Below are 16,548 nucleotides of genomic sequence, written 5' to 3' on the forward strand. Positions count from 1 at the left end.
AACGAAGATTTTTAATAAATACACATGATCTTTCAATCGTTATCTTTGCAATTAAAGGTTTGTGATAAAAATTTGATAATTAATAAACAGGGGCCCATGTATCCATCCCTTCTACACAGAAAGTGCCTGTCAGTCTGGGCACATTTATGGTGAATCTAAAGGCACATGCATAAATAAATATGATTCTATTGCTATTACTTCTGCTGATCTTGTTCCACAACAGGAACAATACGACTTGTTGTCACACCTGAGCCTCTTCTGGAGCCGCCCGAGTATGCAAAGTGTTGAATTACGACTCAAGGCTCACACCCACTGAACCAGAAAAACGAGTAATGTAGTAATTACAGCTGAGAGAGGTCATGTAGACACTTGGGATCCTTCACACATTGCAGTGAAGTGAGGCGGCCGTATCAGCGCTTAGTCCAGTCCCTGGGGGAGTCCATCAGATCACCACATACACTGTGCTGTACCGAGCACACCGGTAACACTGTGTGGGGAGCAGGTAGGTGGTCTCACTGTCTGTCAGGCACACATGGCCCTGCCGTATAGGACGTCATGTGTTGTTCAGGAAAAGAAAATAGCCGAGGAAGCAGGACGCAGAGAGCTCAGGTGTACCTCCAGGTACCTCCAGGGACTGCAGGGTGTAGAGCTGTGCACGGTGCCAGACGTGTAGGTGTTGGGGAAGAACAAGGTGTATGGGGCGCAGGCTGTCCTGTTCCTGGGGTTGTGACCCTGCACTAAATACAGCACGTTCATGTTGGTTTGTAAGGAATGCAGCTTGCTATGTTTGTGTTACTACTCTGTAACTTTTAGTGACCGCCTAGATTTGAAAAGTACTGATAATTGGGGAAAAACATAAAAATAAATAGCATAATAAAATTGATTTTGTGGGATGTAACCGATTCTAATAGCTCATATTTTAAAATATAAATGTTCACTTATCAGTACAACAAGAACATAAATGTCCTGTACCTGCTAAGTCTTTGTATATGCACAGCTAATGTTTCATACACAGTACTTTCTCTTTAAGGGGCCTATTTATTAATCTTCATTGAAATTCAAATGTATCAATAGTGCATTGCAGCACATATCATAGCATTTTTTTTAACGAAATATAGGACAGGGGGGCTTTGGAAACCCCAGCACTGGCCCCGGTGAGGTTGATATTTGAAGTGTGTAAGGGTGGGGTGTAAATCTTCTCAAGCCGGCAAATGTATTTATTTTGATATGTATATAGAAGAGAAAAGCTTTAACATATGTATAGGAAAGGCTGCATGTAACTGGATATCTTGGTTATTGTGTCATACAGATGCTTTTAAGTATACAGGTGTAACCTGAGCTCTGCATACTGCATCTATAGAATGACATCGTTTGCTTTTCATATTGGGCTGGTAAGGACGGTCTAAGAGTAGGAAGAAGTAGTCTTGCAGGGCACATGTATGATGTAGCCATGATTGTGTAATTAATTGACCTTCTGTAATGGCTGGAAATCTGTCTTTATGTAATTTTTAGCATCACAGACACAGCCACTAGTTAACCTGACACTTTCCAGGCTCTGAGACCACTGGTTATAGGTTAAAAAAAAAAACAACAACCCTGCATATATGTCTTGTACTTGGTGCTAATTATTATTATTAACCTTTATATAGCACCAACATGTTAGACAGGACTTTGGGGCCTATTTATTAATCATTACTTTACTGTAAATTCCCCAAAACAGCAGTTTTCGAGGAATACGCACAAATCTAAGTATCCTTCAAATTTATTAATAGTGCATCACAGCAGATATCATAGATATCACGGATCTGCTGCTTTGCATTTTCTTTTTTCAAACTACAGAGCAGCCCCCATATATATCTATGGGGAGTGCTCTATTCCGCAATTTAACAAGTGGTGAAAAGCCATTTACACATACTGTAATGTACATCATGTCAGGCTGGCAAACAGTACCGTATGTGTAATTTTTCAGGTCTGCTGTATGGGGACAGCATTGCACTAGAGGGATCTTCGGATCCCTCACTGCATCATACTGCTCTCCCCTCTGGTCACTATCGCTAAAGAGACCACCATAGAAAAGATAGTATAGAGGTCTTCGCAGTCCTTCGTGACTGCTGTTCCTGTTTAAAGATTTTTAATAAATACACATGATCTTTCAATCCTTATATTTGTGATAATCTTTGGATTAAAATGTTTGTCATTAATAAATAGGGCCTTTAAATCACTCACATCAGTTCCTGCCCTAGTTGAGTTTACAGTCTAAGGGGTCTGTTTATCAAAGGAAAATAAGCCCTCAATCCTGCAAAAATGGGTAATTGCAGAATTTAGGGCTTCTCCTTATTTACCAAAGCCCTGGTATTGCAGCTGGTAGCCGAGGGACCTCCTTGACTCTTCCCCAGAAAGCATGAGGAAACCTATTTACAAGTTTGTTTTAGTTTTTTTACTTTATTAATTTTTATTTAAAAGGAAATGGAAGCCAACTCACACTTGTGCTTTTTTCTGAAAAGGGAAAAATGTTCTGTTTTTTTTTTTTTCAGAGCAGAGTGGGGACAAGGGAAGCTAGAGTAACATCAACGGGTCCATGCACTGGCTCCCGATACCTTTTCAGAGTAAAACTGAATATCCTGTCTTATATCATAAAAGCTTTCATGCCTCCGCTCCTATATTTCACCCCAATCTAGGAAATATCCCATATATGTTCTCAGAGCTTCTAAAGCGACCTCCTGCTGTTCACCTTCTGTTTTTCTTCTGAGATGTATATATCAGATTTTCTCCCAGTCTGTATCCAGCAAACATTGCCTTTAATTACCACTAACAACTAGGCGTGTGTAAGAGCACTATTAGCTGTTCACAAATCTGTAGATAGAAGTTATATGATCTTATCATATTTCTACACAGCAAACTTGATAATCCAATTTAAGGACACAACAGTTTTTAGCCCAAAATATTGATAAGAGAGGATAATAGCTTTTCTGTCAAGATATGGAAACATTATATATGAACTATTTGTAACCATTTCATACAAATAAACTCATATTTTAGGTTTACCTTCTCATTGAGACTCTTTACTTCCTGTCACCCACCACTTTATCCATCTTCATACACTTATCGCCTTCCCATATCCTAAATATATCTTGTCTTGATTGTTAGATGTCCCAATCAGTGATACCATTGCCATTTGTGCAAGTTTGGCCTACAGATTGCTCTTGGAGAAAATTAAATGCAAATGTCAGAGATCATATCATTTCAGAAGGCATTCTAACATAGCTTTAGGGGGCAGGAGAATGATTTTTAGCTTGATTTAAAAAAATGTCCAAAACACCAAAGTCAGGTTTTGTAGGTAATTTATTTATGAAGTGAAGCAGAATTTTTCATGTCAGAAATTTACCTTGAGGAAAAGGAATGAAAAGGTGTAGTAATTTCAAGATTCTGTATTTTTTTTTTTAAAATCAGGTAAAATTTTATTGCATTTTTTCCTTTAAACAACAAGAAAAAACCCCAACACAGTAGGTTATCCCCCCAACTATACCCCATACAGTGATACAAGTATTGTCAAGTATATGTACACCATGCAGTTAGAAAAAGTAAAAAAAACATTGACATTCGCATTTCCAAGTAAAGATATATACATTTTTCCAAGATATAGTGAAATAATGGTACAGCTTTGGCAATACAAGATACAATCGTTGATCTTAATAACATAATAGACGGCTGGATGTCTGCCCCAATCTTCAATCAGGAGAGTTCCACTTCTCTCAATCCCTCCGTGACATACGGGGATATCCTCCATCTATACCATATTCTTTCATACTTATCCACCAAATTCCTGCTGGTATACATGAACCTTTCATGCCCGACTGTATCGTTAACAAGGTCAATCCAGCTATTCAATGTCGGACCTTCTGGTGCCATCCATTTCCTAGCTATCACTACCTTTGCCAGCATGAGTAACGTATTGATAAGCAATCTAATGAGTCTACGAGTTTTTTTGTTCAGGCCTAAACCGAATATACAGAGCCTTGGAGCCAGGGCATTCACTCCCACCTCCAATCTTTTAATACAGTCCTCCACCTTTCCCCAAAAGGATGAAACCAGCGGACATTCCCAGAGCATATGCCAGAAGCCCCCCTCCTGGCTCCTACATTTGGGACACAACACTTTCTGGCCGCCACTGAACTTAGAAAGCCGAAGAGGGGTGAGATATGCTCTGTGTAGCAGAAAAAATTGAACTTGGCGAAATCTAACTGATGCGGTGACCTCCTTTGGGCTACATAACACCATACCCCATGCCTTATCACTGAAACGCAGCTCCGGCAAGCCCCCTTCGCCAGATCCTTCCACCAAAATTGAATACATAAAGGAGATTTGCCGCCTCTGGCCCAACCTTGACAGTTGCACCCTTAAGGAATCTGCGTTAAAGCTCGGAGTAGCTTCCCGAAACTGCGAGGCCAGAGCATGTCTTAATTGCAAATATCTATAAAAGTAACCCCTAGGTAGTTCATGTAGTGTCTGAAGTTGCTCAAATGAATATAATATACCATTCTCATACAATTGTCCAATGTGTGTTATATTGTAGTTTCGCCAAGCTCCAGCCCCCTCCATCTTAGTCAGCTCTTCAAAATCCAAATTGTCCCACAGTGGAGTGCATGGATCCAGATCCATTCCACCTCCAATCTGGGATGACAATCTCCAAACCTTTATGGCCTGTGTTAATAAAGGTGGGTCCCTCCCAACTTTTCTTCCGGCCAGAAGAAACTGCACACGTGTATGACTAGATCCTGTCTCAGAAACCAAAAAATCATGCAAGTCTAGACCCAGCCTTGACCTAAACCAAACTTCAATATGTGCTAACTGGGTGGCAAAATAATAAAGCCGTAGATTCGGCAAAGCCAAGCCCCCCGATCCTCGAGAACGATATAAGGTAGTGAGTTTAACTTTTGCCCTCCTGCCTGCCCATATCAAAGAAGCCATAAGACGTTCTATGTAACGGAATGTACTATGGGGGATATAGACCGGCGACTGCTGCAAAACATACAGAAACTTTGGTTGAACTATCATTTTGACCAGATTAATTTTACCTGTGACCGACAATGGCAGCTGCTTCCACACCCCAATTCGGCTCCTAAGGTAATCAATCTGAGGCTGGACATTACGCTGAATATATTGACCCATATCTCTAGAAATCCCAAGATTCTGTATTTAATTGAAAGCTGCAGAAAGTTTCTGATGCTTGAATGACCCAATGTAGCATTAAGTGATGATGACTGGTGTGCTTATTCCAATCCAGCTAGCTCTGTGTTGTATAGATTAGAGTCCCAACATTGAACTGTGGATCTATTGGCACAGAAAAAAATCACCTTGATAGTTACAAGACATCTAGACATTAAGTGTCGGATCTCCTTACTGATAACTGAGGGAAAGAATGTTACCTAGCCTGACAGACTGCTGCCCTCACAAACACCAGCATCGCACACTGAAATGATGGATTCCAACGTGTTTAAATCATCCCAGTTTCCCTTTGTAGGTATATATTGAAACAATGTCACAGACCTTTTAAATATAGTGCCAATAGTTTCCACAGTCCACTGTTTAAAAACATGGCTTGGCCAACTTCCCACATGGCTAGGCCAACTTACTGGATGATATGTCCGGCTCTACTCTCTGGTGCTCGGAGTCGACAACGGGTGGACAGATTGTTGGGAGGGGCTGAGAATGACCCGGCGGTTTTGGTGCATGTTGGCACCAATGACAGAGTTAGGGGAAGATGGGGTGTCCTAAAGAATGACTTCAGGGACCTGGGTCGCAAACTTAAGGCAAGGGCGTCCAAGGTAGTATTTTCGGAAATACTACCTCTAGTTTAGAGAGGCAGTGGGAGATTAGGGAGGTTAATGCGTGGTTAAGAGATTGGTTCAAGAAGGAGGGTTTTGGATTCTTAGAGCACTGGGCTGATTTCTCAGTTACCATTTTTATTGTCGGGACGGATTGCACCTGGATGAGGAGGGGGCTGCTGTGCTAGGAGAGAGGATGGTTAGAAGACATTGAGAGTAGAAAGAGGGAATTTAACAAGTCAAGCTGGGGGAAAGGAAAGCGTAGCCATTAAGAAGAAGCCCTTGTTAAAGGCAATAAGAAAAACAGTGAAATCAAAGCAAAAAGGAATACTGAAGGGAAGCCATGGTTAAGTGTATGCTTAAAATTGCAAGGAGTATGATGGGTAAAATTGGGGAGTTAGAACTAATAGCAATGAACGAGCAATATGATTTTATAGGTATTACAGAGACTGGTGGGATGATAAACATGACTTCTCAGTCGACTTGAAGGGCTATACTCTCTGCAGGAGAGATGGGGTAAATAACAGTGGAGGAGGAGTATGTCTTTATATTAAGCCAGTGTTAAAACCAAATATTCAGGAAGTTATTTACGAAAGTATTGGTGATGATGTACAGGCATTGTGTGTGGAAATATCCAGTGGAGGAAAAAGTTCAGGGAAGTTGCTGACAGGGACATGCTATAAACCACCAGATATTAGTATGATTGAGGAAGCCCAACTTCAACAGCAAATTGAAAAGGCTACACAACTAGGGCAAGTTATAATTATAGGGAATTTTAATTATTCGGACACTGATCGGATTAGTGAATAGCAGATGTGGTGCTGTTGTTTAGAAAGGGAATGAGATCACAGCCAGGGAATTATAAACCTGTAAGCCTGACATCAATTATAGGGATCTACTAGAAGTTATATTAAGGGATAGAATTCAGGATTACTTGGTGAGCAATAAAATTATTAGTGGGAATCGGCATGAATTTGTAAGGGATAGGTCATGTCAAACTAATCTAATCAATTTCTACGAGGAAGTTAGTGGGAACTTAGACAAAAAATAAATAGTACAGTAGATGTGGTCTGCTTCAATTTTTCAAAGGCCTTTGATACAGTGCCACATGAAAATAAGGGAACTGGCCTAGGAAACAACATTAGTAATTGGGTCAAAAGCTGGTTAGAGAATAGGGAACAGAGAGTTGTGATAAATGGAATATTTTGTAAGTGGTAAAAAGTTTTAAGTGGAGTACCTCAAGGTTCTGTGCTGGGGCCACTATATTTAATATATTTATTAATGACCTTGGTGATGGTATAGAGAGCAAAGTTAAATATTTGCAGATGACATTAAGCTTTGTAAGCTAATAAAGTCAGAGCAAGGTGTAGGTGCAAAGGGACTTGAATAAATTGGAGGATTGGGCAGCCAAATGGAAGATCACCATTTATTTATATAGCGCCATTAATTCCGCAGCGCTGTACAGAGAACTCGCTCACATCAGTCCCTGCTCCATTGGAGCTTACAGTCTAAATTCCCTAACATACACACACAAACACAGACTAGGGTCAATTTGATAGCAGCCAATTAACCTACCAGTATGTTTTTGGAAAGTGGGAGGAAACCGGAGCACCCGGAGGAAACCCACGCAAACACAGGGAGAACATACAAACTGCTCACAGATAAGGCCATGGTCGGAAATTGAACTCATGACCCCAGTGCTGTAAGGCAGAAGTGCTAACCACTTAGCCAAATGAAGTTTAATATGGATAAATGTAAGGTTATGCACTTAGGGATCAAAAACAAGCACACACTCTATAAAAAAAGACATTTTGGAACTACAAAGGGTTCAGAGAAGGGCGACAAATTGGATAAGGGGTATGGGGTCATTAAGTCAGTGGTTCCCAAACTGTTCGCTGTGGCTTCCTGGGGTGCCGCGGCGATCTCACAGGGGTGTTATGGCCAGGGCCAGTGGTAAGCAAGGCGGGGGTCTACTTGCTAATTATTTTGACTCAAGGGTGCCTCAAACTGAGAAAGTTTGGGATCCACTGCATTAAGTTATGAGGAAAGGTTAGCCAGTTTAGGCATGTTTACTTTAGAAAAGAGGCGTCTAAGATGGGATATGATTACTATGTACAAATACATTAAGGGTCAATACAGAGAACTTTCATGGGAACTCTTTACCCCAAGAACTTTACACAGGACACGCGGTCACCCCCTAAGATTAGAAGAGGTTAAGTTTCACAACCAGCAAAGGAAGGGGTTCTTTACAGTAAGGGCAGTCAAGATTTGGAATTCACTGCTAGGGAAGGCTGTGATTGCAGATCCAATAGATATGTTTAAGAAAGAGTTAGACAAATTTTTAGCTGATGCGGGTATCCAGTGATACCACCGTTAATTAAAATGAAGGACAGTAGTAGATCCAGGAAGAAATAGGACTGCAACATTGTGTCAGGAGGAATTTTTCCAGATTGAAACAAATAGGCGGTTGCTTCATCTGGATCAATTTCGAATATAAGAGAGGGATCGCAGGAGATCCAAAATAGGTTGAACTTGATGGACTGGTGTCTTTATGTTTCAACCTCATCAACTATGTTATGATGTTTTGTTATGTTTTTCAAAGCAGAAGGAAGGTATATTCATGGTTGTCCTTAAATACTAATACATCACTTCTGTTCATTGTTGCAGGAAGAAGAAGCCGGTGGAGACCCTTTATGCCATCATGTCTAACAAGATTGTCAGCTTTCAAGCTGAAAATGTGTCTGACCTGGGCACAATGACTGGACATACATTGCTGTTCACAGACTTCCATAGCCTTGATCCCGCCTGCATATTAATCCTGATAATAGCTGGAAAAGTACTCATGAACGTACTCATATTTTGGGCAAGTCGCAAGACTGTGAGTGCCAGCTTCTTGGGCTATTCTTGCATCGCCGTTGCTGGTATAGACTTTGTCCTTTTATTTGCTATTTCTGCCATCCACTACTTCCAGGATTTTTCAATTTTAGGTGTTCGGTTCACCAGTTACCATATCTGTCTGTTTACACAGATTATATCTCGCACATATGGCATCATGCATTTCCCGATTTTCTTGGTATCTTGTGTGGATTACTATTTGACAATTGTAAAGTCTAAAAAACTCCTATGGATTTCCCCTGGACTACTGTACACTATTTGTGTCCTTCTATTGTGGACTGGAGCCTTTACCCATGTTCTTCAGTCTCCGGTTGAATCTCTAGTGTTGGACAGTGAACAATCTACATACCAATGTACTTTTTATGTTAGCCAAAGTTTTTACTTGTCTGTTGCTTTAGTTTTCACCATTGTAGTGATGCTTGCTTTCTGCTGCTTTGAAATGGTGACTTTAATAAAGACAATGAAAGTAATATCATTTGCTAAGAACACAGTGGTTCTGTTGTCATTCCCACCTGGAGACAAATGGCCCATCTCAGGGGCCAAACGTTTCATATCTGCTCTTCTATTCTCATTTTTGGGCACGTGGGCCTTGTTTCTTGTGCTTCAAATAATCATACTTGCTTTTTGTGCTCATATCCCAGGATATATGGATATGAATATCCCATGGCTGTATTTTATGAACAGTTTCCTCATAGGAGTTGCCTTTGGACTTAAATATCCTGACCTACAAGTGACCGAGAATATTTTTTCCATAGACCCATTTATCTGCTGGAAATACTGTGTTTTACCTTTCATAACTGCTGAACATTACAAAGGTGATCCTTTCCTGAACGAGTTGCCATCTTCAGTTATGACTATTTGATATTTTTATGCATCTTTATTTTTTTAAGTTTTTTTTTTGTAAATGTTAACTCTTCAGGTTGTACAGAATAAAGCAACTGTTACTAAGGTCATTTGTATAATCCTTTCTCTGCTTATACATGGATAATACACCTTTCTGTGAAAGATGAGGCTTTTAGAAGCCAATGAGGAGTTCCGTGAACATAAATAGTTAAATACAAGTCATGGAACTCCAAAGTATGGAGACTAATGTGAACGGTTTGACAATTTCACATAGTGTGAAGTACACAAGTATGTCCATCTATGCAGATTTTAGGATGCACTTGAAAATGCGCATGATTGAACGAGTGGATCCTTATGTCAAAATCCAGCTGTTTATCACCCTCTGAAATGCACCAGTTTAGCTTCAGTTATGGAATAAATAACGAGAGCAAAAGGACATTGTCTTTATTAGATGTAATGTTTTTATTTGAATTTTTTTTATTATATTGTTTGGATTAGACGGGTTTTGCAGATTGCAAGTATAAGACGTGGCTTCCGGCACGTCCTGTACTCAAATCAAATCCTCTCGAGGGGTAGGAAATACTCCGTAAATTTGCTCTTTCCACCTCTTTATCTGATTTATATAATCGTGTACAGCAAAACTAAATCATATTTTGCATGTTGGTGTAAAAGTAGGTGTACCTAAGGCATATTAGGCAAGTAAGTCTGGTACACTGATCAACTTCTTCCATTTGGATAGTGTAAGCTTTTGTGATCCTGGCATCTTGGCCTACAAAATCATGCACTTACCTGTGTTTGCACAAAGGAGGTGCGTGTGGTCACAAATGAGCATTTGTGTTGAGGAATTGTACATTTGCGCTTTGTAAATGAACCTTTGCGTGCATTGTTAGTATTGTAAAGTTGAAGTGTGTGGTTACACATGCTCATTTTTTAAGCTGGTTTTGCTGAATTGTGATTTATCAGGTCGCCCCCCCTTAAGTAATTTAGACTACACTAAAAACACTATTCAATATAAGTAGTATTTTATTACTGTGCCAAAGGCCACTAAATTACATTCTACACTTGCTTTAAATCCCGGCTATTCCATGCTTTCACATTGTGTGCAACACTAACTGTTAATGACCATGATTTTGAAGCTAGAACAAATGTGGCAGCGTTTCTCTGTGATAGTAATATGATCATTGTTATATGTGTCAAATTAAGTTACCTTCAAACTAAACAAACATTTAATTTGGTGAGTTGTGCATGTATGAGAATACTATGCATGATTGTTATAATGCAACTGCTCACAGTAAATCCAATGATGAGATTTTGAGCTCTACTGTGAAATGTCATCACCTAGTAAAATCGCTTAATTTGCCACCTATCCTACTTGGCTATATGTATGCTTTTTAAAGAAGGAATACAAGCGAGAGCAACGCTTTGTAAAGGTAATTAAAAAGAAATGCTAGTGCAGACATTCGTGACATAGGTCAGTACAAGAATAAAAATATGTTGAGCACTTGGACTTACTCACGTTGTGCACTGGATGGAAGGGTTGCAAGACTCGTATAGACATAGGGATCATGTATGTGCTTGTGCACACACAGTGTTGGTCAGACCAAAAAGTCAGAAAATCATTTGTATGTTAGTTTACCACTTTGGTCTGACCCATGGGTGATGCATTGTCGGTTGGCATTAATAATCAAGGTTAGTCCTTGATAAAGCTAAGCGAAACGCGCGTCGGGCGTTTCTCTGTGTGCTTGCTTGTACTTCTATAAAATATAATATGACCTTAGTTATGCAGGGCTATTAGAATCATTAGTATCCTAAAGTGCAGTGAACCATAGAACCGAGGGGTCACAATAAGGAGATCAAAGCACTGCAACGACAGTATAGCTATAAACAAAATGTTATCTGAATGGACTCTATATAGGTAGAATCTTTTATTCTACATAGGAGATCCTATATTCAGTTGTTAGTAATGTCATTTAGGTATATATAATGGTATTAAGTATTCCCAATTTACAAGCCACTATAAATAAGAGTCTCAGGGAATTATTCTTCTGACTCTCTATAGATGTTACAACAAATCCCTGTTATCAATACAGAATTGGTGAGGGATATAGTAAACATAGCCTAATTTGGATGGTATATACCTACTAGATTAACAATACTGCACAGGTCATTAATTAATTCAGAGAAGTTTTTGCGCACCCAGAGTTTAAACTCACATATTCACTTAATCACTTTCAATTTCGCGCTATTTTAAGAAGACTATTTTATATAACACACCAATAAAGGTTATATTTTAATCAATGTTGTGTCATAATAAGAGATATGGGAAACTTTGTGCACCATAAATAACCTCTAGCTTCCTTTTTTGTTTGAACTATAATAAATATGTTATTGGTAGCACCCCTCCAGATGATAGGAATTTTCTTAAGAATTTTATATTGGAGGGTCATTCCCTAATCAGTGCGACAGTAACCTCCCTCTTTTCTTTTGATGATCTCCTGTTGTAATAAGGTAGCCTAATACAAATTCACAAGTAAATGATTAAATACACAATACTTTATTCACATTTGGAAAAATGCTTTTTTTTTATTGTTGAAGTACCTTGCTCACAATCTGTACACTGTATAAGTTTTAATACAACGATACGGAAATCTTGGTGATCCATTCAGCTAAAAGCTGAACGCTAGCACAATACAGTTGCAGGAAGTAACTCTTTATTACAGGTAAGTGCAGCAGGAGAAATAAAAGGTGCTTGTATTACACTTTGTGGAGTATAATGAAGGTAACTTGCTACTCAAACATTGCATGCTATGACTGATACTGTCACTTAAACTAATCATTTATAATATTAATATGTGCATGGAGAAATGTGTATATATGTACATAACTGCTTATGTCATCTCCTACATAAAACATACTTTGTTTTGTTTTAATGTCTGTTTGTAATAAAAGCAGAACAGAAATGTTGAAATAAGTTGTTTTTACTCCTTTTCTGTAAGGTACAAAAACCTCTTTTCTTTCCCACCTATTAGGATACACACTGAGCCCGTCTACTCATCCTTTTCCTTGCTTCAAATACTGTTGACTTTAAATAGAAGTCATCAATATGGATGATGGATACAGAGCCGTAACTTAGAATTCTAGTGCCCTGGGCGAGAAAGACAAATGCTGCACCCCTTGCCCTCAATTTTAACCAAATTAACCTAAAATATTCCTAAATTGCCCCCCCCTTCAGCGTTGCGCCCTGGGCGGTCGCCCCTGTCGCACAGCCCTAGTTACGGCCCTGGATGGATACACAGGTAAAAATGTATAGTACTACAAAATGAATTAATGCAGGTCTAGTATGATCAATAGGTAGTAAATGTGAACAAATGCTAAAAACTGTGTCTTGTAGTAATTGGTTATCAAACCACATGTCCAGCTGTTAAATGATTTCTTACTTAGCAGAAAGGCACAGTATTTGCCAAACCTTTTTTTATTTCTTTTAATAATAACGGTAAATTAAACTTATGGATTAGAGCAGTGGTGGGCAACCTGCTATGCTTCAAGGACTGCACATTGCCCTTTATTTCAAGATTAAAAGTAGGCAGCTCGGTGGCTTAGTGGTTAGCACTTCTGCCTCACAGCACCGAGGACATAAGTTCAATTCCCAACCATGGCCTTATCTGTGAGGAGTTTGTATGTTCTCCTCGTGTTTGTGTGGGTTTCCTCCAGGTGCTCCGGTTTTCTCCCTTACTCTAAAAACATATTAGTAGGTTAATTGGCTTCTATCAAATTGACCCTAATCTGTGTGTGTATGTTAGGGAATATAGACTGTAAACTCCCATGGGGCAGGGACTGATGTGAGTTTTCTGTACAGCACTGGGGAATTAGTGGCGCTATATAAATAGCTGATGATGAAATACAGCCCCCAAACAATTCCATGCACCCCCACATCACTCATCTCCAAATGCCTGTCTCATCCATAAATCCAGCAATTAGCCTCCATTGTGGAGGAGAGAGGCGCAACAGAAAGAAAAAAAAGTTTTATTGCAACGGCTACTTATGTCCATTTCTGTGTCTCGTGGTTCATACAGCAGGGTGGCAACTGTGACGAACCATATGCTGTTAACCATAACTGCAATTCCCATCACAACCTTCGTCCTCGAACGTATGAGAAGCCAGGGGAGACTTATTGCACTGCCAAATCAGCAAGTGAAGGGGTTTGACCAGGCACTGACAGAGCAGTTGGTGGGCTGGGCTAGGTGTCTCTGGATGATGGCATGGCTGGGTGCCACAGGTGAAGGCTCGGGGTGCTGCCTGTTGTCCACCACTGGTTAGAGGATTTTGGTATGACTTCAATAAAACTGTGGTTTTACACAGGCTATGCAGATGAGGAATCCATAACTCGGTAGGAAACTTAGCAACTCAACATGTCTTTTCAAAGACAGTGTGCTCTTATCAAAGTGAAAGGCCAAATGTGAGGCTACTAAAATATATATTTTTCCCACCTCTAGTTTTAATACTGCTTCTCTTTTTAAAGTCTATCTCCACTTACAAACTTTTATGTGTGTGTGTGTGTGTATAGGTATATAGTCATGGCCAAAAATTTTGAGGATGACACAAATATTATTTTTCACAAAGTCTACTGCCTCAGTTTTTATGATGGCGATTTGCATATTCTGCAAAAGGTTCAGGGATTGGACTGCTGAGGACTGGGGTAAAGTCATTTTCTCTGATGAATCCCCATGCAGATTGTTTGAGGCATCTGAAAAAACACTTGTCAAGAAAGGGAAAGGTGAGCACTACCATCGGTCCTGTGTCATGCCAACAGTAAAGCAGCCTGAGACCATTCATGTGTGGAGTTGCTTGTCAGTCAAGGGAGTAGGCTCACTCACAAGAACACAGCCATGAATAAAGAATAGTACCAAAACATCCTCCAAGAGCAACTTCTCCCAACCCTCAAAGAACAGTTTAGTGACGAACAGCATGATGGAGCACCTTGCCATAAGGCAAAAGTGATGAGGAAGTGGCTCGGGAATCAAAATATCTAAATTTTGAGTCCATGACCAGGAAACTCCCCAGACCTTAATCCCATTGAGAACTTGTGGTCAATCCTCAAGAGCTGGGTGGACCATCAAAAACCCACAAATTCTGACAAACTCCAAGCAATGATTAGGTAAGAATGGGCGGCCATCAGTCAGTATGTGGCCCAGAAGTTGACAGCATGCCTGGGCGAAGTGCAGAGGTCTTCAAAAAGAAGGGTCAACACTGCAAATATTGACTCTTTGCATAAACTTAATGCAATTGTTAATAAAAGCCTTTGACATGCTTGTAATTTACTTCAGTATGCCATAGCAACATCTGACAGAAAGGTCTAAAATCAGCAAACTTTGTGAAAACCAATATTTGTGTCATTCTCAAAACTTTTGGCCGTAACTTTATAATTTCTTAAAAAGTATATACTGTAAAGGTCACTTCTATAATCTATAAATTGGTTCTAGTACAGTGTATCTAATAACTCCTTTTGCTCCTTGGAAAGGAAATTCTTTGAACTGGGAGAAGAGGGTGGATCTGTAGACCAGTCCCCCAAGCCTTTCCTCATATCCATGTAATTCTCCTACCATTGGAAAGCTATTGGCGCTGGGTGTTTGATACCCTCACTGGTGTCAGGGAAATCGTGCAGCTGGTGGGGATGGGTCCAATATAACAGTTTCCCAGGGTTTAAAGTTTTCAATAAGATGATTGTTTGCAAAACAAAGAAGCCATTAGATACACTGCTTCAAAGTATACCTAATGAACAATGACGTATACAAACTTATTTTATAAAAATTACATTAAGCTTTTAAAAAAAAATGATTAAGGGAATTGGGCCTTAAATGTTTAATAGATGCTACTAAATCTGACATTTTATGTATTTTCAAATATCATGCTGCAAATATGCCCCTTCTGTCCCTGGGAATAGACTTCTGGGCAATGACACTTAGCTGTCAGCCACTTTGAGTCCATGCTTTATCCATTGGGTTCTCAGACCATGACACAGAAAATCCATTTACAGCCAGCCTGTTTCATCAGTGATTAGGATCCTGTGCAGGACAGGACTTTCTTGCCTGCATATAAAATAAACTGCGACATTAAAAAGTCAGAGAAATGTTTAAAGTACACAGGCCAAGGCCCTGTACCCACTGGCACTACAATAATTTTCCTGGTGTTTGTTTTCTATGCTAGTAAAACCATTGGTTCTAATGATCCTATACCCACTAGAATCTGCATGTGCATTGAGTATTTGTATTCTCCCCTGATGCTGCCTGTTCTGTTTAACTGCAGTTGAATATACTGGTGTAAATGGAGTGTTCTCTTCTCCTTCCCCCCCCATACACACAGCAAGTGCTCAGTACCCACAAACGGCAGGTGTGATCATGTTCAGCATGTAGTGTCCCTGGCATTTAATGCAACTCTGTTGGATAAGTAACTTTTCTCATAGCTTCAGTTCTTATTCAAGCCTGTAGATTAACTGTGTCCTTTAAATAAAAAGAAAAGTTGTTGCAGCATGGATAAGATGTGGATACCAGATCTTTGATGTTTTCAACTGTAAGTTAATTTAAAGAAGTAAAAACAACTCAATCTAAGTTGTATGAGCTTGTAAGTATGAGGGAGTTTGTTTGAGGCATTTATAATACAGCCTTTGTTGATGTTTGTGTTCTAGATAATTATCTGTTCTGTGCTTGCTCATGAATGCAGCCGGATTACTTATAACGCAACATTTCTTAGAAACCGGAAAACCTGTATGTCTATTTAGTAATCTATTTATAAGGCTGTGGCCAGAGATTTGTGAGTGTACTGCCAAACTTCCTGCAAACACCAGAGCTGATGTTACACACTTTATATGAAAGATAATACTGCAATATTGGGTAAACGACATATCTACATATATTATTTACAAGGAAATTATATGTACACATATGTGATATTGTGACTTTTAATGACCTGGCCTGCACAAGAAAACTTA

General features: G+C 39.5%; 1 protein-coding gene across 1 annotated transcript; it reads left to right on the plus strand.

Annotated features, from left to right (window-relative positions):
* Window positions 1–332: 332 nt before the first annotated feature.
* Window positions 333–9,668, plus strand: GPR160 (G protein-coupled receptor 160). The gene is made up of 2 exons (XM_075200572.1): window positions 333–502; window positions 8,493–9,668. The coding sequence occupies exon 2, from the start codon at window positions 8,527–8,529 to the stop codon at window positions 9,580–9,582; it is 1,056 nt and encodes a 351-aa protein (XP_075056673.1). The 5' UTR covers window positions 333–502; window positions 8,493–8,526; the 3' UTR covers window positions 9,583–9,668.
* Window positions 9,669–16,548: the final 6,880 nt, after the last annotated feature.

The sequence above is a fragment of the Mixophyes fleayi genome, chromosome 3 (assembly GCF_038048845.1).
Source record: "Mixophyes fleayi isolate aMixFle1 chromosome 3, aMixFle1.hap1, whole genome shotgun sequence".
In the NCBI taxonomy this organism is placed as follows: Eukaryota; Metazoa; Chordata; class Amphibia; order Anura; family Limnodynastidae; genus Mixophyes; species Mixophyes fleayi.